Source organism: Syngnathus typhle, linkage group LG21, assembly GCF_033458585.1.
Source record: "Syngnathus typhle isolate RoL2023-S1 ecotype Sweden linkage group LG21, RoL_Styp_1.0, whole genome shotgun sequence".
In the NCBI taxonomy this organism is placed as follows: Eukaryota; Metazoa; Chordata; class Actinopteri; order Syngnathiformes; family Syngnathidae; genus Syngnathus; species Syngnathus typhle.
Window position 1 is genome coordinate 7990111 of NC_083758.1, and position 15095 is coordinate 8005205.

At 48.1% G+C, this 15095-nt stretch overlaps 1 protein-coding gene and 2 long non-coding RNA genes across 3 annotated transcripts; 2 read left to right on the plus strand and 1 right to left on the minus strand.

Moving 5' to 3' along the window:
* The first annotated feature begins 112 nt into the window (after positions 1-112).
* On the plus strand, positions 113-1879 carry ssbp1 (single-stranded DNA binding protein 1). Its single transcript, XM_061269280.1, has 7 exons — positions 113-162; positions 393-447; positions 617-674; positions 754-894; positions 1120-1207; positions 1277-1365; positions 1434-1879. Exons 2-7 carry the CDS (start codon positions 418-420, stop codon positions 1475-1477), a joined length of 450 nt encoding a protein of 149 aa, XP_061125264.1. The 5' UTR covers positions 113-162; positions 393-417; the 3' UTR covers positions 1478-1879.
* A 4561-nt stretch (positions 1880-6440) lies between these two features.
* Positions 6441-8839, plus strand: LOC133145634 (uncharacterized). Its single transcript, XR_009710956.1, has 2 exons — positions 6441-7003; positions 7277-8839. It is a non-coding gene; the product is annotated as an uncharacterized LOC133145634 (long non-coding RNA).
* A 3052-nt stretch (positions 8840-11891) lies between these two features.
* On the minus strand, positions 11892-13940 carry LOC133145635 (uncharacterized). The gene is made up of 2 exons (XR_009710957.1): positions 13766-13940; positions 11892-13508 (listed from the first exon to the last, which is right to left on the minus strand). It is a non-coding gene; the product is annotated as an uncharacterized LOC133145635 (long non-coding RNA).
* Positions 13941-15095: the final 1155 nt, after the last annotated feature.

Sequence of the window (15095 nt, forward strand, 5' to 3'; positions counted from 1 at the left end):
ATGATGTAGAATAACATAAGAGTGAAGGCCACTAGCCGTCACATAATGATGTAAAAAAAAAAAAAAAAAGCTGCATAGTTTGCGGGTGCGGAACTTTAGTCGCCACCTTTTCGGTCGGGGGAACCTTTTCGCTGACGGACTCGGAAGCGCGAGGTTACCTCGGTAAGTTTCGAACTTAGACTAGTCGTTTTTCTACACATCTCGTGTTCTACACCACTTTGTGTTTTTTTGAAAATAACCCGCATTACTAGTAGGGTTTTAATATGCGATAGTCAAATATTTAGTTTTCATTCAATGGTGGTAGACTGCGGGTACCTCGTACAGTACGACCAGCTTTCATTGTGGGCGGGCTTCTCGTTGGAATATTAATCTTACACATTTTCTGTTTGCAGGTTTAACATCTAAAAGTGAAACATCATGAACATGTTCAGGAGATCTTCAACACAGGTAGGACAGCAAACACAACCGCCCTGAGAAAAATGGTGTTTCAAATGTGGACTGGACCAATTTGAAGAAATTGATGCAAAAGTAGCAATTGGATATTGCACACACATCAATTAATTGCATTTGTAATGTTTTGAATTAAAAAGATCTGATCTTCTGAAACGGTTTTCAGGTGTTCAGGCAGCTGATTAGAAACAGCACCACTGACTCCAGCCTCATTTTGGAGAGATGTGAGTACAAGTCATTCTTTCATTTCTGTTTGAATCGCAAAGGTTTCTCTTGAACCTGATTCCACTGTTTCTTTGGTAGCAATCAATCGTGTCCAACTACTGGGCCGGGTGGGCCAGGAGCCTGTGATGAGACAAGTGGAGGGCCGCAACCCCGTCACCATCTTCTCCATGGCCACCAACGAAATGTGGCGTTCAGGGGATGGCGAGACCAGCCCATCAGGTAACCAGTGCTTGACTTCCTCGCTCATGGTATCAGACTGGCGTGACTTTCTCTAAATGACCACTAGAGGGTGCTGCTACACATGCTAGATCTCCCTCCACTTGAATGCAGAAAATGAGTAAATCCTTCAAGTATTTCATATGAAGTATAATCCGCACATTTGTTATTTACATTTCCTGTAAAACACAGACACATTTTCACTCTGGTTTTGTTTTAACACTCCAGGCGACATCAGCCAAAAGACGACGTGGCACAGAGTGTCCGTCTTCAAACCCGGTTTAAGGGATGTAGCCTACCAGTACATCAAAAAAGGGTATGGACAAGTGCTTTGTCGTGACAACTAATCTCAACGGCCATTTACAACACAAATTGCATCCTCCAGGGCCAGGATTCTTGTGGAAGGGAAGCTGGATTACGGCGAGTATGTGGACAAGAACCAAGTGAGACGCCAGGCAACGACCATCATCGCAGGTTTGGAAAACCGCCAGCAAAGGCCCATCTTGCCTACTTGACTAAAAAGTTGCCTTTTGTTTTCTCAGACAACATCGTTTTCCTGAGCGACAATGTTCGCGACAGAACATGAAGGCCTGGTGTTTCAACACGCAGACAACGCAGTGACTGTTTTCACGACACAAAGGCGTGTTGGACTGTACCGCACTCGATGGGTGCCAAAAGTCATCCAGTCAGTTCTCGAAGAGAAAACTGTTGTATTCTTGTTTTTGTAGTATCGTTCGTGTAACAGGTGTCCTTGTAATAGAGAAAGAAACTGACAATAATCCATCCTGCTTTAAGAGACCTGTATGTGGGTGGTTTAAAAGCTATTTTTGAAACATTCGAAGCACACATTTGCATTCTTTTGTTCCTGCTTCATTTTTCACTTGTAAGCAGATTGCGTGTTGCTTTTCTTTGCTACAAAGTCTGCTGGTTTCACCATTTGCTATGAAAGATGTAAATAAATAAATAAACTTTTGTGTTAATTTCACAAGTTTGCCCACGTTTACAAATGCAATGGACTGTAATTAGGTGTGGACAGTTATGGCGTACCTAATGTAGTGTCTAAGAGTGACGTCACAAACTAAACAGCCAATCAGGAAGTGGTCTGCTATTAGGTACACCTGAATATGGCATTGATATTTGCCGATATTTTAAAGTCTGCTGTGATTCATTCGCGATACATCACGATATAGTGCTCTACTATCGATATAGAACAATATCCTGATTTATAACAATCCATACACAAAATCAACAAGGTACTGCAAACTATTTAGGAAATTAGAAAGTGCTTCCAAACGCATGACTTGAAGCCCAAAGGCGAGCGAATTGCCTCGTCTTCTTGGACACTAGCCATAGCACCAGCCCAGGAGCCGCGTAGTTGTGGCTCGCTCCCCTTTTACGTGCCTGCTCTGCTCACAGCACAACACGGCGCGGACTGCTCCCGGAAAGAGGAAGCAAGCAACAATGAACTGGATTTCAAAATAAAGTCGCGTCTAATGTCCGAGGTCAAAAACGGGCGATATAGATCGATGTTTACGTTTAGCATCGGTGCCAACAAATCGTAGTGCATTATATCGATTAATCGATGTGTATCGATGGATCGTTACACCCCTAGTTTCAACGTATAGAGTCCGAAGCAACCCTTTCTACGACAGGCGGTGACCACCTGGTGGCGCCAGTGTGCCAAGCGCCGTTAGACGATCAGGAGAAGAAGATTTGAATTGACGGATGTGACGTCAGGTCAATTGGTGAATTGAAGACAGGTGTGCTCAAGGGGAGTTATCAAATGCAGGTGGCACCGAGCGCGTGGCGGCGGCCGCGGGCGGTTTCTCAGGTAAGCTAGCATCCTGGCAAATGTGTGTCGTCTCCTGCCGTTTTTCACGACGGGCGCCATGTTGGTTGCAGGATTTTCGAGCTCTCGAATGCAGGTGCCACCGAGTGCGTGCGTGGCATTTTCTCAGGTAAGGGAGCAAACGTTTGTCGTTTCTTGTCGTCTCTCACGACGGACGCCATGTTGGTTCGTTGCAGGATTCTTACACGGCGACTGTAGGCGTTGACGTGAACTGGAGGACGGCCGCAAGGAGAGTTTTCAAGTAAGCCCCAAAATGTGCGCTTTGTTGCCTTTTCCCACAAGCCTTTTTTAATCTGTTTGTTGCAGGATTGTCGTACTCGCGTGACTCGGCAACGAACGTCACGTCCACCGCGACGGTGGGCCTGGAGGTAAATTGTCGGCCGCAAGCAATTTAGCTCGCGAGCAAATGTTTGCCGTTTCTTACGATGCCATTTAATATTTCTTGCAGAATTTTCCGCTGTCTCGGGAGTGTTTGAGGTTTGGCCACGGCACGCCACAATCGACTTTGCGTCGTTGATGTATGATAAAATTAAAATCGGAATTATAATCCTGATATATTGACATAATTTACTACAATATAATCTATTTTTTCAAATGTAAAAGTCCACTTGGTATGTGTAAAAATACTATTAATTATAATTTTGATAAATTACCCTACTTTACTACAATATAATGATAATTATATATTTTTTCAAATGTAAAACTTAGTATGTATAATTGTTGCCAAAATATCATGCCATTGGCATTCTACTCAATGTTTATATTTGTTGCAATAATTTGTTTGTCTTTCGTAGCACTAAAAAATGCCGCCCAGCCAGCATCCTTCTATACAAAGCAAGCAGGAGGCTCTTGAGGAGCCATTTCAGTGATGTTGAGGACACTGAGTAGTCCTGAATCAGGTGAAAACCTGTTTTTGTAAACTTTTAGCTTCCAACACACAATTAATGGCTGCCTGTGTCGCGTTTTAGCTTCCCAGCACACAATTAATGGCTGTATGTGTTTTTGCAGGCTGCAAGAGAAGCCAAATGGGATGAGGAATAGTATCATTCAGTATCCAAAGGCGCAATGGCCTAGCCAAAGGAGCAATGGCCTAGCCAAAGGAGCAATGGCCTAATCCAAAGGAGCAATGGCCTAATCCAAAGGAGCAATGGCCTAATCCAAAGGAGCAATGGCCTAATCCAAAGGAGCAATGGCCTAATCCAAAGGAGCAATGGCCTAATCCAAAGGAGCAATGGCCATATCCAAAGGAGCAATGGCCATATCCAAAGGAGCAATGGCCATATCCAAAGGAGCAATGCCATATCAAGTCCAGAATCTTGAGCAGCGCGCTGCAAAAGTCAACGTGTGGGGATCATGTGGCCAGGAGGGGGCAGTGTGGTTGCCTTTGGTTATGGGTGCACGACGGAAAGGTTGCAGGTGTGGACAGACCGTGTTTGGGGGTCTGATGGTTGCTCTTGCTTAAGAGGTGTGCTGTGGTTGTGGCTTGTCTGGATCCAGCGTTGTCTTGCGCTTGGTTGCCATTGAGGACTCACTTGGGGAAGGTTGTGGTTACGTGGATGGACACAAAACGAAACTTTGCCATATGACTTGTACTATTTTGTGTCTTTTTCTAACCTGCCACTGTGGTACTTGCTGCGTTCTTTGTTCTCCCCCCCCCTCGGTGTAGGGTGGTGTTGGAGAGAGGCGATCCCGAATGTCCAGTTTTGCAATATGACTTGTGACCTTTTGTCTTTTTCTAACGTACCACTGTTGCACTTGATCTAACCCTAAGCTACCACCACTGTGGTACTTGCGTACTTTGTTCTCCCCTAGGTGTTGGAGCGAGAGTCTCATTTTGTCTTTTTCTAACCTACCACTGTCGTGCTTGATCTAACCCTAACGTACCACTGCGCGTGCTTTGTTCTCTAGGTGTAGGTTGTTGGGACGAGCCGGTCCACGAGGAAGCCATAATGATGCGAGCAACGCCCAACTCATGGCATGTTCTACCTTTTGCAGGCCGGACGCAAAAGGGGGGGCGCACGGCCCGATCCGACCCGGCGACGGTCACCAAGAGCCGCTGTGATCAAGTAAGCAAGTGACCTACAAGTTGGGGTGCTCTTTAGGTGTCTATCTTTTGTTTCTGTATTTGCAGATGGCGACCGGGACGCGACACGATCTGATCAGAGGTGGACGGACGGCTGTGGCATCGCTCTGAAGTAGCCGAGTTCTGAGGGAGGCCCGCTTCCCTGGAGAAGTCGACCTGCGCAGCTTCAATGTGTGAAATGGATTTTTATTTTTTTCTCCTAAATTTCACACCAGCGGTGTCCAAATGTCTGTTTGAGGGCTGCATACTGAAACAAATTAAGAATTCTTTGACACAGATTAAATCAATCACGAAATGTTGCCATTCATATGTTGCCATTCATATTTTGTGCTCCTGCTACAAAGGTGTGTTGTGTTGATAAAGTTGCCCCGAAGCTGCCATTTGGACACCTATGGTGACATGTGTAGGGCTGCACGTGTATTGGAACACTGCCACATGGTGGTCTAGGTTATTGACATGCACTTTAAGAAAGCAAAGATTTCTTTTTTTAATGTGGCAAATGAAACCTGTTTTCTTGCTAACTATTTTTAATGAGTTTCGAAGATGACAAGTCATTGATGCAAGTTAGTTAACGGATCTCATTGCGATCGAAATGTTCATCTCCATCCCAGAATTTTGCACAGCTGCTCAATGCAGTAGTCTGGCCCAGTACTGCCATTTCACTGATTTTCCAATATGTCGTGCAGCCCTGATTGAGTGCCAAACGCGCAGCGACGGCTAGCGCAAGCGACGGCAAGCGACCGCGCAAGCGACGGCAAGCGCAAGCGACGGCAAGCGCAAGCGACCGCGCTAGCGACGGCAAGCGCAAGCGACCGCGCTAGCGACGGCAAGCGCAAGCGACCGCGCTAGCGACGGCAAGCGCAAGCGACCGCGCTAGCGACGGCAAGCGCAAGCGACCGCGCTAGCGACGGCAAGCGCAAGCGACCGCGCTAGCGACGGCAAGCGCAAGCGACCGCGCTAGCGACGGCAAGCGCAAGCGACCGCGCTAGCGACGGCAAGCGCAAGCGAGACTTTTGTGCTTGTCTTGCAAGGTGGAAGAGACAATACACGAAACAAAGAGCCGGCGGACTGAATCACCCAAAGAAAGCAGTCGGCAAGTGATGAAGAAGAGCCTGATGCGTGACTGGCCAAGGCTGGCCAGAGGTGACATGGCAATCCAATACGCAAGGGTAGTGTACGCACTTGTTGGTTTTAATTTGGTTTCCTTATTTGTCTGCCTTTCAGGGTTGCAGGGGATGGGACGAGCGCCACCCGGCACAGAGAGGGACCGGGCCGCACCGACAAGACCAGGGAGGGGGCAGGTAATGAGTACGTCGACACCAGTGAACCGCATGCAACTGAGTGCTGTTTGTCTTTTCGCACTTGTGCGAGGCGGAAGACAAGTCCAACATCGGCCGGAGCAGACCCGGACCTTGGCCCGTGACGAGCGGAGATTCGGCGAGGCCGGGAGGGCAAGGCGCCCAGCCAGCGTTGAGGGGGAGTATGACTGTTTTTTCTTTTGCGCTCTCCCTCCCTGTCTGTTTGAATAGGGTAACTAGCAGCACGCACGGGCAATTGGGTTGCCGTGACCCTCTAGATACGAATTGGCAAAGTAGACACCCCTCCCTCCCTCCCCCCCACTCTCTCGCTCTCTTTCTCCGAAGGGCCCGGCAGTACCTGCATGGCCTGGTGCACTCAGGGGGGAACGTGGCTATACCTTGCCCTTTGTGGAATACCAGGGTATAATGTCTGCCCGACTGGGTCCCAGTGTCGTCGACGGTGTCGAGGTCGAAGAGATTCTCCGTGACGCCCTCCGCGACGTCACGTTTTCCTTTTTTTCCCCCCTCGGGGCCAAGCCAGCTCTCCTCAGGAGGAACTGGCCGGTTGTGCTTAAGTGCGCACCAAAGCCTCTTCTCATCTCCCCTCGCTTTCTCCCTCCCTCCCTCCCTCCCTCCCTCCCTCCCTCCCTTTTTGTAAGGGGTTAAACTTTTCATAACCCGGATCGCTCCAATGCGGGAGGGCCGTATGAGACGTGCGCCAGGTGCCTGATTCAAACTTAACTCAGTCAAGTTTGCTAGTGGAAATGTTCCTCTTGCCAAAAGCACCACAATATGTCTGCCTTTCAGGATTGCCGAGGCAGCGGATTGGACGAGTGGCTGCACAGAGAGGGACTGGACTGGACCGGACCGCGAGACCAGAGGGTAATAATAATAGTAAACTTTAGTTGTATAGCACCTTTCATACAAGAAATGCAGCTCAAAGCGCTTTACAACAAAGAAAGAAATGATAAGCATTGAATGCTTCACATAGGAACAGACATAAAAAGAACATGAACACATTAAAACAAAAACATTAATGAATGCATCCACAATTAATAGTGAGTTTAAAATAGGAGCAAACTTGGATAAATAGGTAACGAGTACGTCCACAGAAGCGAACCGCATGCAACTGAGTGCCGTTTATCCTTTTTGCAGTTGCGCGAGGCGGAGGATGAGTCCAAACGGTGAATACCGGCCAGGAGGGGAGCAGAACCAGCGGCCGACCTTTGCCCGTGACGAGCGACCGACACGACACGGACGGACGGGTGCAGATGCGGCGAGGGCAAAGCGCCCCGCCAGCATTTAAGGAGAGTATGACTTTGTTTTTCCTTTGGTGCTTTCTTTCTTTCTTTCCTTCCCTCCACTTTTTCACTGGGTGTGCACACTGGCTGTCTGCATGATGCCTCTTTCTTTCTCAGCGCAGCGTCATTTTGCAATATTGTTGTTTTTTTTTAATACATGAAGTGAACTGTTTGGACTGTAATTGTGTGTGTGTACCTCTGAACCTGAATTAAACTGTGAACTGAATTCAAGTGGTCCATTTTAAACATTGGCATGAGCACTATAGTGCGTAATCAGAGTTAAATGACAATATACAAACTGGAATCATTTGAGACATTCTCAATGATAAGGCAATTGTAAAGTTAGTCTCAAACAAAATTGCCTTGTTAATTATGCAGTGTCAGGCTTTTTATTTTTACTACACAAAAAAGCTGAATGCATTCTAAATGGTTGACAAAAGCCAAATAGCCTGACACCCATAGATGCAAACGACAAGCGTTGCCATCGATAAGTCATCTTTTGCAACCCTGCTTTAAGATGGCCACCGAACTCAATCTTGCTTTGTTTGTGCATTTTTCTGTACGAGTAAAAGTCAATTTTAATCAAGTCTGAGGCTTTTTTTTTTAATCATGCGTCATGTGGGCATTCTTGTGAATAAAGTTCACGTTGGTGTGTTTTCTTCCTGTTTGTGGTCTTGTAAATAAAGTCGACTTTGGTGTCCGTCATCATTCACGATGCGCCTCAATTGATGCTGCATCTCTTAAATATGAGCCTTATTGCATGTTTTGTTACAGGGCTTGGTTTCATTTGCTGGCTGACTACAAAGAAGGCTGTTGCTGTACAGTCCAGGGCGTTGCTAAAGTAAATTGAATTTATAAAGCCAGCATGTAACGTCCAGGGCCTTGGCTTTCAATTCAAAGCGCAGTTGCGTGTTGCGGCCAGCCTTTGTGCATGTACTGGGTGCCACCACCCAGTTCAGAGTTAAGTGAAGGCCACACAGTTGAGGCACTCTGATCAGACAGGCGAGATGAATTCCAAGTGCTGCCACCTAGTGGCGGCGTATTTGCCTCAACCTGTCCAACGCTCCATTTAGCTGAATGCAATCATTTTTATCTTTAAACAACTACATTACAAATGATAGGTGCCCTAATTAGACAGCTGGGTCAATGCGACCCGTTTTTTGCGGTTTGTTTTGCCCAAAGCAAGCTAACAAATACACACAATGCACACTTGCTCCATTTTTGCTCTTATTTATTTTGTTTTATTTATTTATTCATCACTCATTTATTCATTGCGCCTTGTTTTTATTTCTTTGTGTTTACTTGTATGTTTATTGTGTACTATGTCTTGTCACCGTGGGATAGTGGGAACGTTATTTCGATTTCTTTGTGTCTTGGCATGTGAAGAAATTGACAATAAAGCAGACTTTGACAAGTATTGCCGCTATCTCGCCAATGTGCATGTGTCTGAAAAGTACAAATCATCAAATTTATTTGCACGATCAACTTCTAAACCACATACTAGAAAACATTCACCTGATGCAGAATGTCGTCTTCTGTAGCTAGCTAAGATTTGCCAAATTCAACATTGCCGTACTCCAACGCGAGGTTGTCCTCAGCACTGCAAACCTTTGTGCCGGTACACCATATGAAGTAAATGACGGGAATTTATTTTTACACCTCATCTAATATGTATCAAGCATACCAGATGGTGTTTTAGAACAGCCTACAATAGTCAATTACGAAAATAAAAAAAATAAAAAAACTTGGCAAAGTACTAAAAAATGTAATGTTTTTATCTCTTCAAACGCTGCAAAGTGGGAGTATTGGTAAGCGCTAGCTCGTTCATGGCCAGCGCAGAGCAGTATATGTTGCAGCGCGGCGTCGGAGGCAGCATGGGGTGCAGGCAGTGTGGGGGGCCGGCGGAGCAGCGGGAGCAGGGGGCGCAGGCAGCATGGAGAGCAGGGGGCGCAGGCAGCATGGAGAGCAGGGGGCGCAGGCAGCATGGAGAGCAGGGGGCGCAGGCAGCATGGGGAGCAGGGGGCGCAGGCAGCATGGGGAGCAGGGGGCGCAGGCAGCAGGGGTGGGGAATCGAACCCTGGATCTCAGGTGTTCAAGCGCAGCGACAGAGCCACTCACCAAGCGTGGTGAGCTCGGCAATCACCCCGCTTCCACTTCGAGTCATTCTCGTCTGCTTAGTGGTGCGTCCCGCGCGCGTAGGGTGAGTACAAAAAAGTACAGACCGCCGAGAGCTGCCAGGTCGAAACAGCCGACCGGTTAGTGACACGGCCTCTTGCCCCGTAAGAACCTGGTTCGATCCCAGGAGGGAGCGCACTCTCAGAGTTCCTTTTGCAAGTGTGTGCATACAGCTTGCATATATAAGTATTTATTTATTGGTAAACGCCCAGTGTGGCCCCGCCCACAAGTGGGCGGAGCGATGCAGCTGGGCCCGCCCCCAGCACACTGGCCCCGCCCCTGGGGAAAAAAAAATTCAGTAGCCCCGCCCCCTGCCCTACTATGTTACAGTAGCGCAGGGGGCGGGGCTTCGCCCCGCCCCCTGCGCTACTATGCTACAGTAGCGTAGGGGGCGGGGCTTCGCCCCGCCCCCTGCGCTACTATGTTACAGTACGTAGGGGGCGGGGCGAAGCCCCGCCCCCTACCCTACTGTCTTTCAGTAGGGTAGGGGGCGGGGCGAAGCCCCGCCCCCTACTCTACTGAAAGACAATTAAAAGTGTATTGAAAGACAGTAGGGTAGGGGGCGGGGCGAAGCCCCGCCCCCTACCCTACTGTCTTTCAATACACTTTTAATACACTATTAAAATTAAAAGTAAAAGTAAAAGTAAAAGTAAAAGTAAAAGTAAAAGTAAAAGTAAAAGCAAAAGCAAAAGTAAAAGTAAAAGTAAAAGTAAAAGTAAAAGTAAAAGTAAAAGTAAAAGTAAAAGTAAAAGTAAAAGTAAAAGTAAAAGTAAAAGTAAAAGTAAAAGTAAAAAAAAAAATATATATATATATATATATATATATATATATATATATATATATATATTTTTTTTTTTTTACTTTTACTTTTACTTTTAATAGTGTATTAAAAGTGTATTGAAAGACAGTAGGGTAGGGGGCGGGGCTTCGCCCCGCCCCCTACCCTACTGTCTTTCAATACACTTTTAATTGTCTTTCAGTAGGGTAGGGGGCGGGGCTTCGCCCCGCCCCCTACCCTACTGAAAGACAGTAGGGTAGGGGGCGGGGCTTCGCCCCGCCCCCTACGCTACTGTAACATAGTAGCGCAGGGGGCGGGGCTTCGCCCCGCCCCCTACGCTACTGTAACATAGTAGCGCAGGGGGCGGGGCTACTGATTTTTTTTCCCCAGGGGCGGGGCCAGTGTGCTGGGGGCGGGGCTACTGGATTTTTTCCCCCCAGGGGCGGGGCCAGTGTACCGGGGGCGGGCCCAGCTGCATCGCTCCGCCCACTTGTGGGCGGGGCCACACTGGGCGTTTACCAATAAATAAATACTTATATATGCAAGCTGTATGCACACACTTGCAAAAGGAGCTCTGAGAGTGCGCTCCCTCCTGGGATCGAACCAGGTTCTTACGGGGCAAGAGACCGTGTCACCAACCGGTCGGCTGTTTCGACCTGGCAGCTCTCGGCGGTCTCTACTCTTTTGTACTCACCCGGCGCGCGCGGGACGCACCACTAGGCAGATGAGAATGACTCGAAGTGGAAGCGGGGTGATTGCCGAGCTCACCACGCTTGGCGAGTGGCTCCGTCGCTGCGTTCGAACACCTGAGATCCAGGGTTCGATTCCCCTCCCCTGCTGCTTGCGCCCCCTGCTCCCCCTGCTGCCCATGCTGCTTGCGCCCCCTGCTCCCCATGCTGCTTGCGCCCCCTGCTCCCCATGCTGCTTGCTCCCCATGCTGCTTGCTCCCCATGCTGCTTGCTCCCCATGCTGCTTGCTCCCCATGCTGCTTGCTCCCCATGCTGCTTGCTCCCCATGCTGCTTGCTCCCCATGCTGCTTGCTCCCCATGCTGCTTGCTCCCCATGCTGCCTGCGCCTCCCGCTGCCTGCGTCTCCGCACTGCAAAATATACTGCTCTGCGCTGACTATGAACGGGCTAACGCTTACCAATGCTCCCTCCTTGCACTAATTAAAGAAATATATCTTTTTAGGACTTTGAGGTTTTTTTTTGTTTTCCTTTTCGTAATTGACTATTGTAGGCTGTTCTAAAACACCATCTGGTATGCTTGATACATATTAGAAAAGGTGTAAAAAAAAAAGTCCCATCATTTACTTCATATGGTGTACCGGCACAAAGGTTTGCAGTGCTGAGGACAGCCTCGCGTTGGAGTACGGCAATGTTGAATTTGGCAAGCTACAGAAGAAGACATTCGGCATCACGTGAATGTCTTTTAGCATGTAGTTTAGAAGTTATTCGTGCAAATGAATTTGATGCTTTGTACTTTTTAGACACATGCACATTGGCGAGATAGCGGCAGTATTTGTCAGTCTGCTTTATTGTCAATTTCTTCACATGCCAAGATACACAAAGAAATCGAAATAACGTTCCCACTATCCCACGGTGACAAGACATAGTACACAATATACATACAAGTAAACACAAAAAAGTAAAAAGAAGGCACAAACAATGAAGGAGTGATGAATAAATAAACAAATAACACAATAAATAAGAGGAGCAAAAATGGAGCAAGTGTGCATTTGTTAGGTAGCTTTGGGCAAAACACACCGCAAAAGACGGGTCGCATTGACCAGGTTGTCTAATTAGGGCACCTATCATTTGTCATGTAGTTGTTTCAAGTTAAAAATGATTGCATACACTTAAATGGAGCGTTAGACAGGTTGAGGCAAATACGCCGCCACAAGGTGGCAGCACTTGGAATTCATCGCGCCTGTCTGAACAGGTCAATTTAATAAAGATGCCGGTATTAAGAGTGCCTCACTGGCGTGCCACCTAAGCAGGTTGCGGGGTGGCCTTTACTGAACTGGGTGGTAGCACCCAGTACATGCACCAAGGCTGGCCGCAACATGCAACTGTGCCTTGAATTGAAAGCCAAGGTCCTGGACGTTACACGCTAGGTTTATAGATTCAATTTACTTTGGCAACGCCCTGGACTGTACGGCAACAGCCTTCTTTGTAGTCAGCCAGCAAATGAAGCCAAGCCCTGTAACAAAACATGCAATAAGGTTCATATTTAAGAGATGCAGCATCAATTGAGGCGCATCATGAATGATGACGGACACCAAAGTTGACTTTATTTACAAGACCACCAACAGGAAGAAAACACACCAACGTGGTTTTTATTCACAAAAATGCCCACAAGCATGATTAAAAAAAAAAAAAGGCTCAGACTCGATTAAAATAGACTTACTCTTACAGAAAAATGCACCAACATAAAGGGAGATTCTGAGTTCGGTGGCCATTTTAAAGCAGGCTTGCCAAAGATGACTTATTTATCACAACAGACACTGTACGCTTACGCTTGTCGTTTGAATCTATGGCTATTTGGCTTTTGTCAACCATTTAGAATGCATACAGCTTTTCTTTGTGTAGTAAAAATAAAAAGCCTGACACTGCATAATTAACAAGGCAATTTTGTTTGAGACTAACTTTACAATTGCCTTATCATTGAGAATGTCTCAAATGATTCCAGTTTGTATATTGTCATTTAACTCTGATTACGCACTATAGTGCTCATGCCAATGTTTAAAATGGACCACTTGAATTCAGTTCACAGTTTAATTCAGGTTCAGAGGTACACACACACAATTACAGTCCAAACAGTTCACTTCATGTATTAAAAAAAAACAACAATATTGCAAAATGACGCTGCGCTGAGAAAGAAAGAGGCATCATGCAGACAGCCAGTGTGTACACCCAGTGAAAAAGTGGAGGGAGGGAGGGAGGGAAAGAAAGAAAGCACCAAAGGAAAAACAAAGTCATACTCTCCTTAAATGCTGGCTGGGCACTTTGCCCTCGCCGCATCTGCACCCGTCCGTCCGTTGTAAGCCGCTCGTCACGGGCGAAAGTCGGCCGATGGTCGGGTCCCCTCTCGGCCGGTGCTCGACGTTTGGACTCATCCTCCGCCTCGCGCAACTGCAAAAATGAAAACGGCACCCGGTCGCATGCGGTTCACTTCTGTGGACGTACTCGTTACCTATTTATCCAAGTTTGCTCCTATTTTAAGCTCACTTTATTAATTGTGTATGCATACATTATTTTTTTTTGTTTTAATGTCTTCATGTTTCTATGTGAAGCATTCAACGCTTATGTCTTTCTTTGTTGTAAAGCGCTTTAAGCTGCATTTCTTGGATGAAAGGTGCTATACAAATAAAGTTTACTATTATTATTACCCTCTGGTCTCGCGGTCCAGTCCAGTTCCTCTCGGTGCAGGCACTCGTCCGATCCGCTGCCCTGGCAATCCTGAAGGGCAGACATATTGTGGTGCTTTTGGCAAGAGGAACATTTCCACTAGCAAACTTGACTGAGTTAAGTTTGAATCAGGCAACTGGCGCACGTCTCATACGGCCCTCCCGCATTGGAGCGATCCAGGTTATGAAAGGTTTAACCCCTTACACGGAGGGACGGAGGGAGGGAGGGCGGGAGAAAGCGAGGGGAGATGAGAAGAGGCTTTGGTGCGCACTTAAGCACAACCGGCCAGTTCCTCCTGAGGAGAGCTGGCTTGGCCCCGAGGGGGAAAAAAGGAAAACGTGACGTCGCGGAGGGCGTCACGGAGAATCTCTTCGACCTCGACACCGTCGACGACACTGGGACCCAGTCGGGCAGACATTATACCCTGGTATTCCGCAAAGGGCAAGGTATAGCCACGTTCCCCCCTGAGTGCACCAGGCCATGCAGGTACTGCCGGGCGCATCCGAGAAAGAGAGCGAGAGCGAGAGGGGGGGAGGGAGGTAGGGAGGGGTTGTCTACTTAGCCAATTCGTATCTAGAGGGTCACGGCAACCCAATTGCCCGTGCGTGCTGCTAGTTACCCTATTCAAACAGACAGGGAGGGAGAGCGCAAAAGAAAAAACAGTCATACTCCCCCTCAACGCTGGCTGGGCGCCTTGCCCTCCCGGCCTCGCCGAATCTCCGCTCGTCACGGGCCAAGGTCCGGGTCTGCTCCGGCCGATGTTGGACTTGTCTTCCGCCTCGCACAAGTGCGAAAAGACAAACAGCACTCAGTTGCATGCGGTTCACTGGTGTCGACGTACTCATTACCTGCCCCCTCCCTGGTCTTGTCGGTGCGGCCCGGTCCCTCTCGGTGCCGGGTGGCGCTCGTCCCATCCCCTGCAACCCTGAAAGGCAGACAAATAAGGAAACCAAATTAAAACCAACAAGTGCGTACACTACCCTTGCGTATTGGATTGCCATGTCACCTCTGGCCAGCCTTGGCCAGTCACGCATCAGGCTCTTCTTCATCACTTGCCGACTGCTTTCTTTGGGTGATTCAGTCCGCCGGCTCTTTGTTTCGTGTATTGTCTCTTCCACCTTGCAAGACAAGCACAAAAGTCTCGCTTGCGCTTGCCGTCGCTAGCGCGGTCGCTTGCGCTTGCCGTCGCTAGCGCGGTCGCTTGCGCTTGCCGTCGCTAGCGCGGTCGCTTGCGCTTGCCGTCGCTAGCGCGGTCGCTTGCGCTTGCCGTCGCTAGCGCGGTCGCTTGCGCTTGCCGTCGCTAGCGCGGTC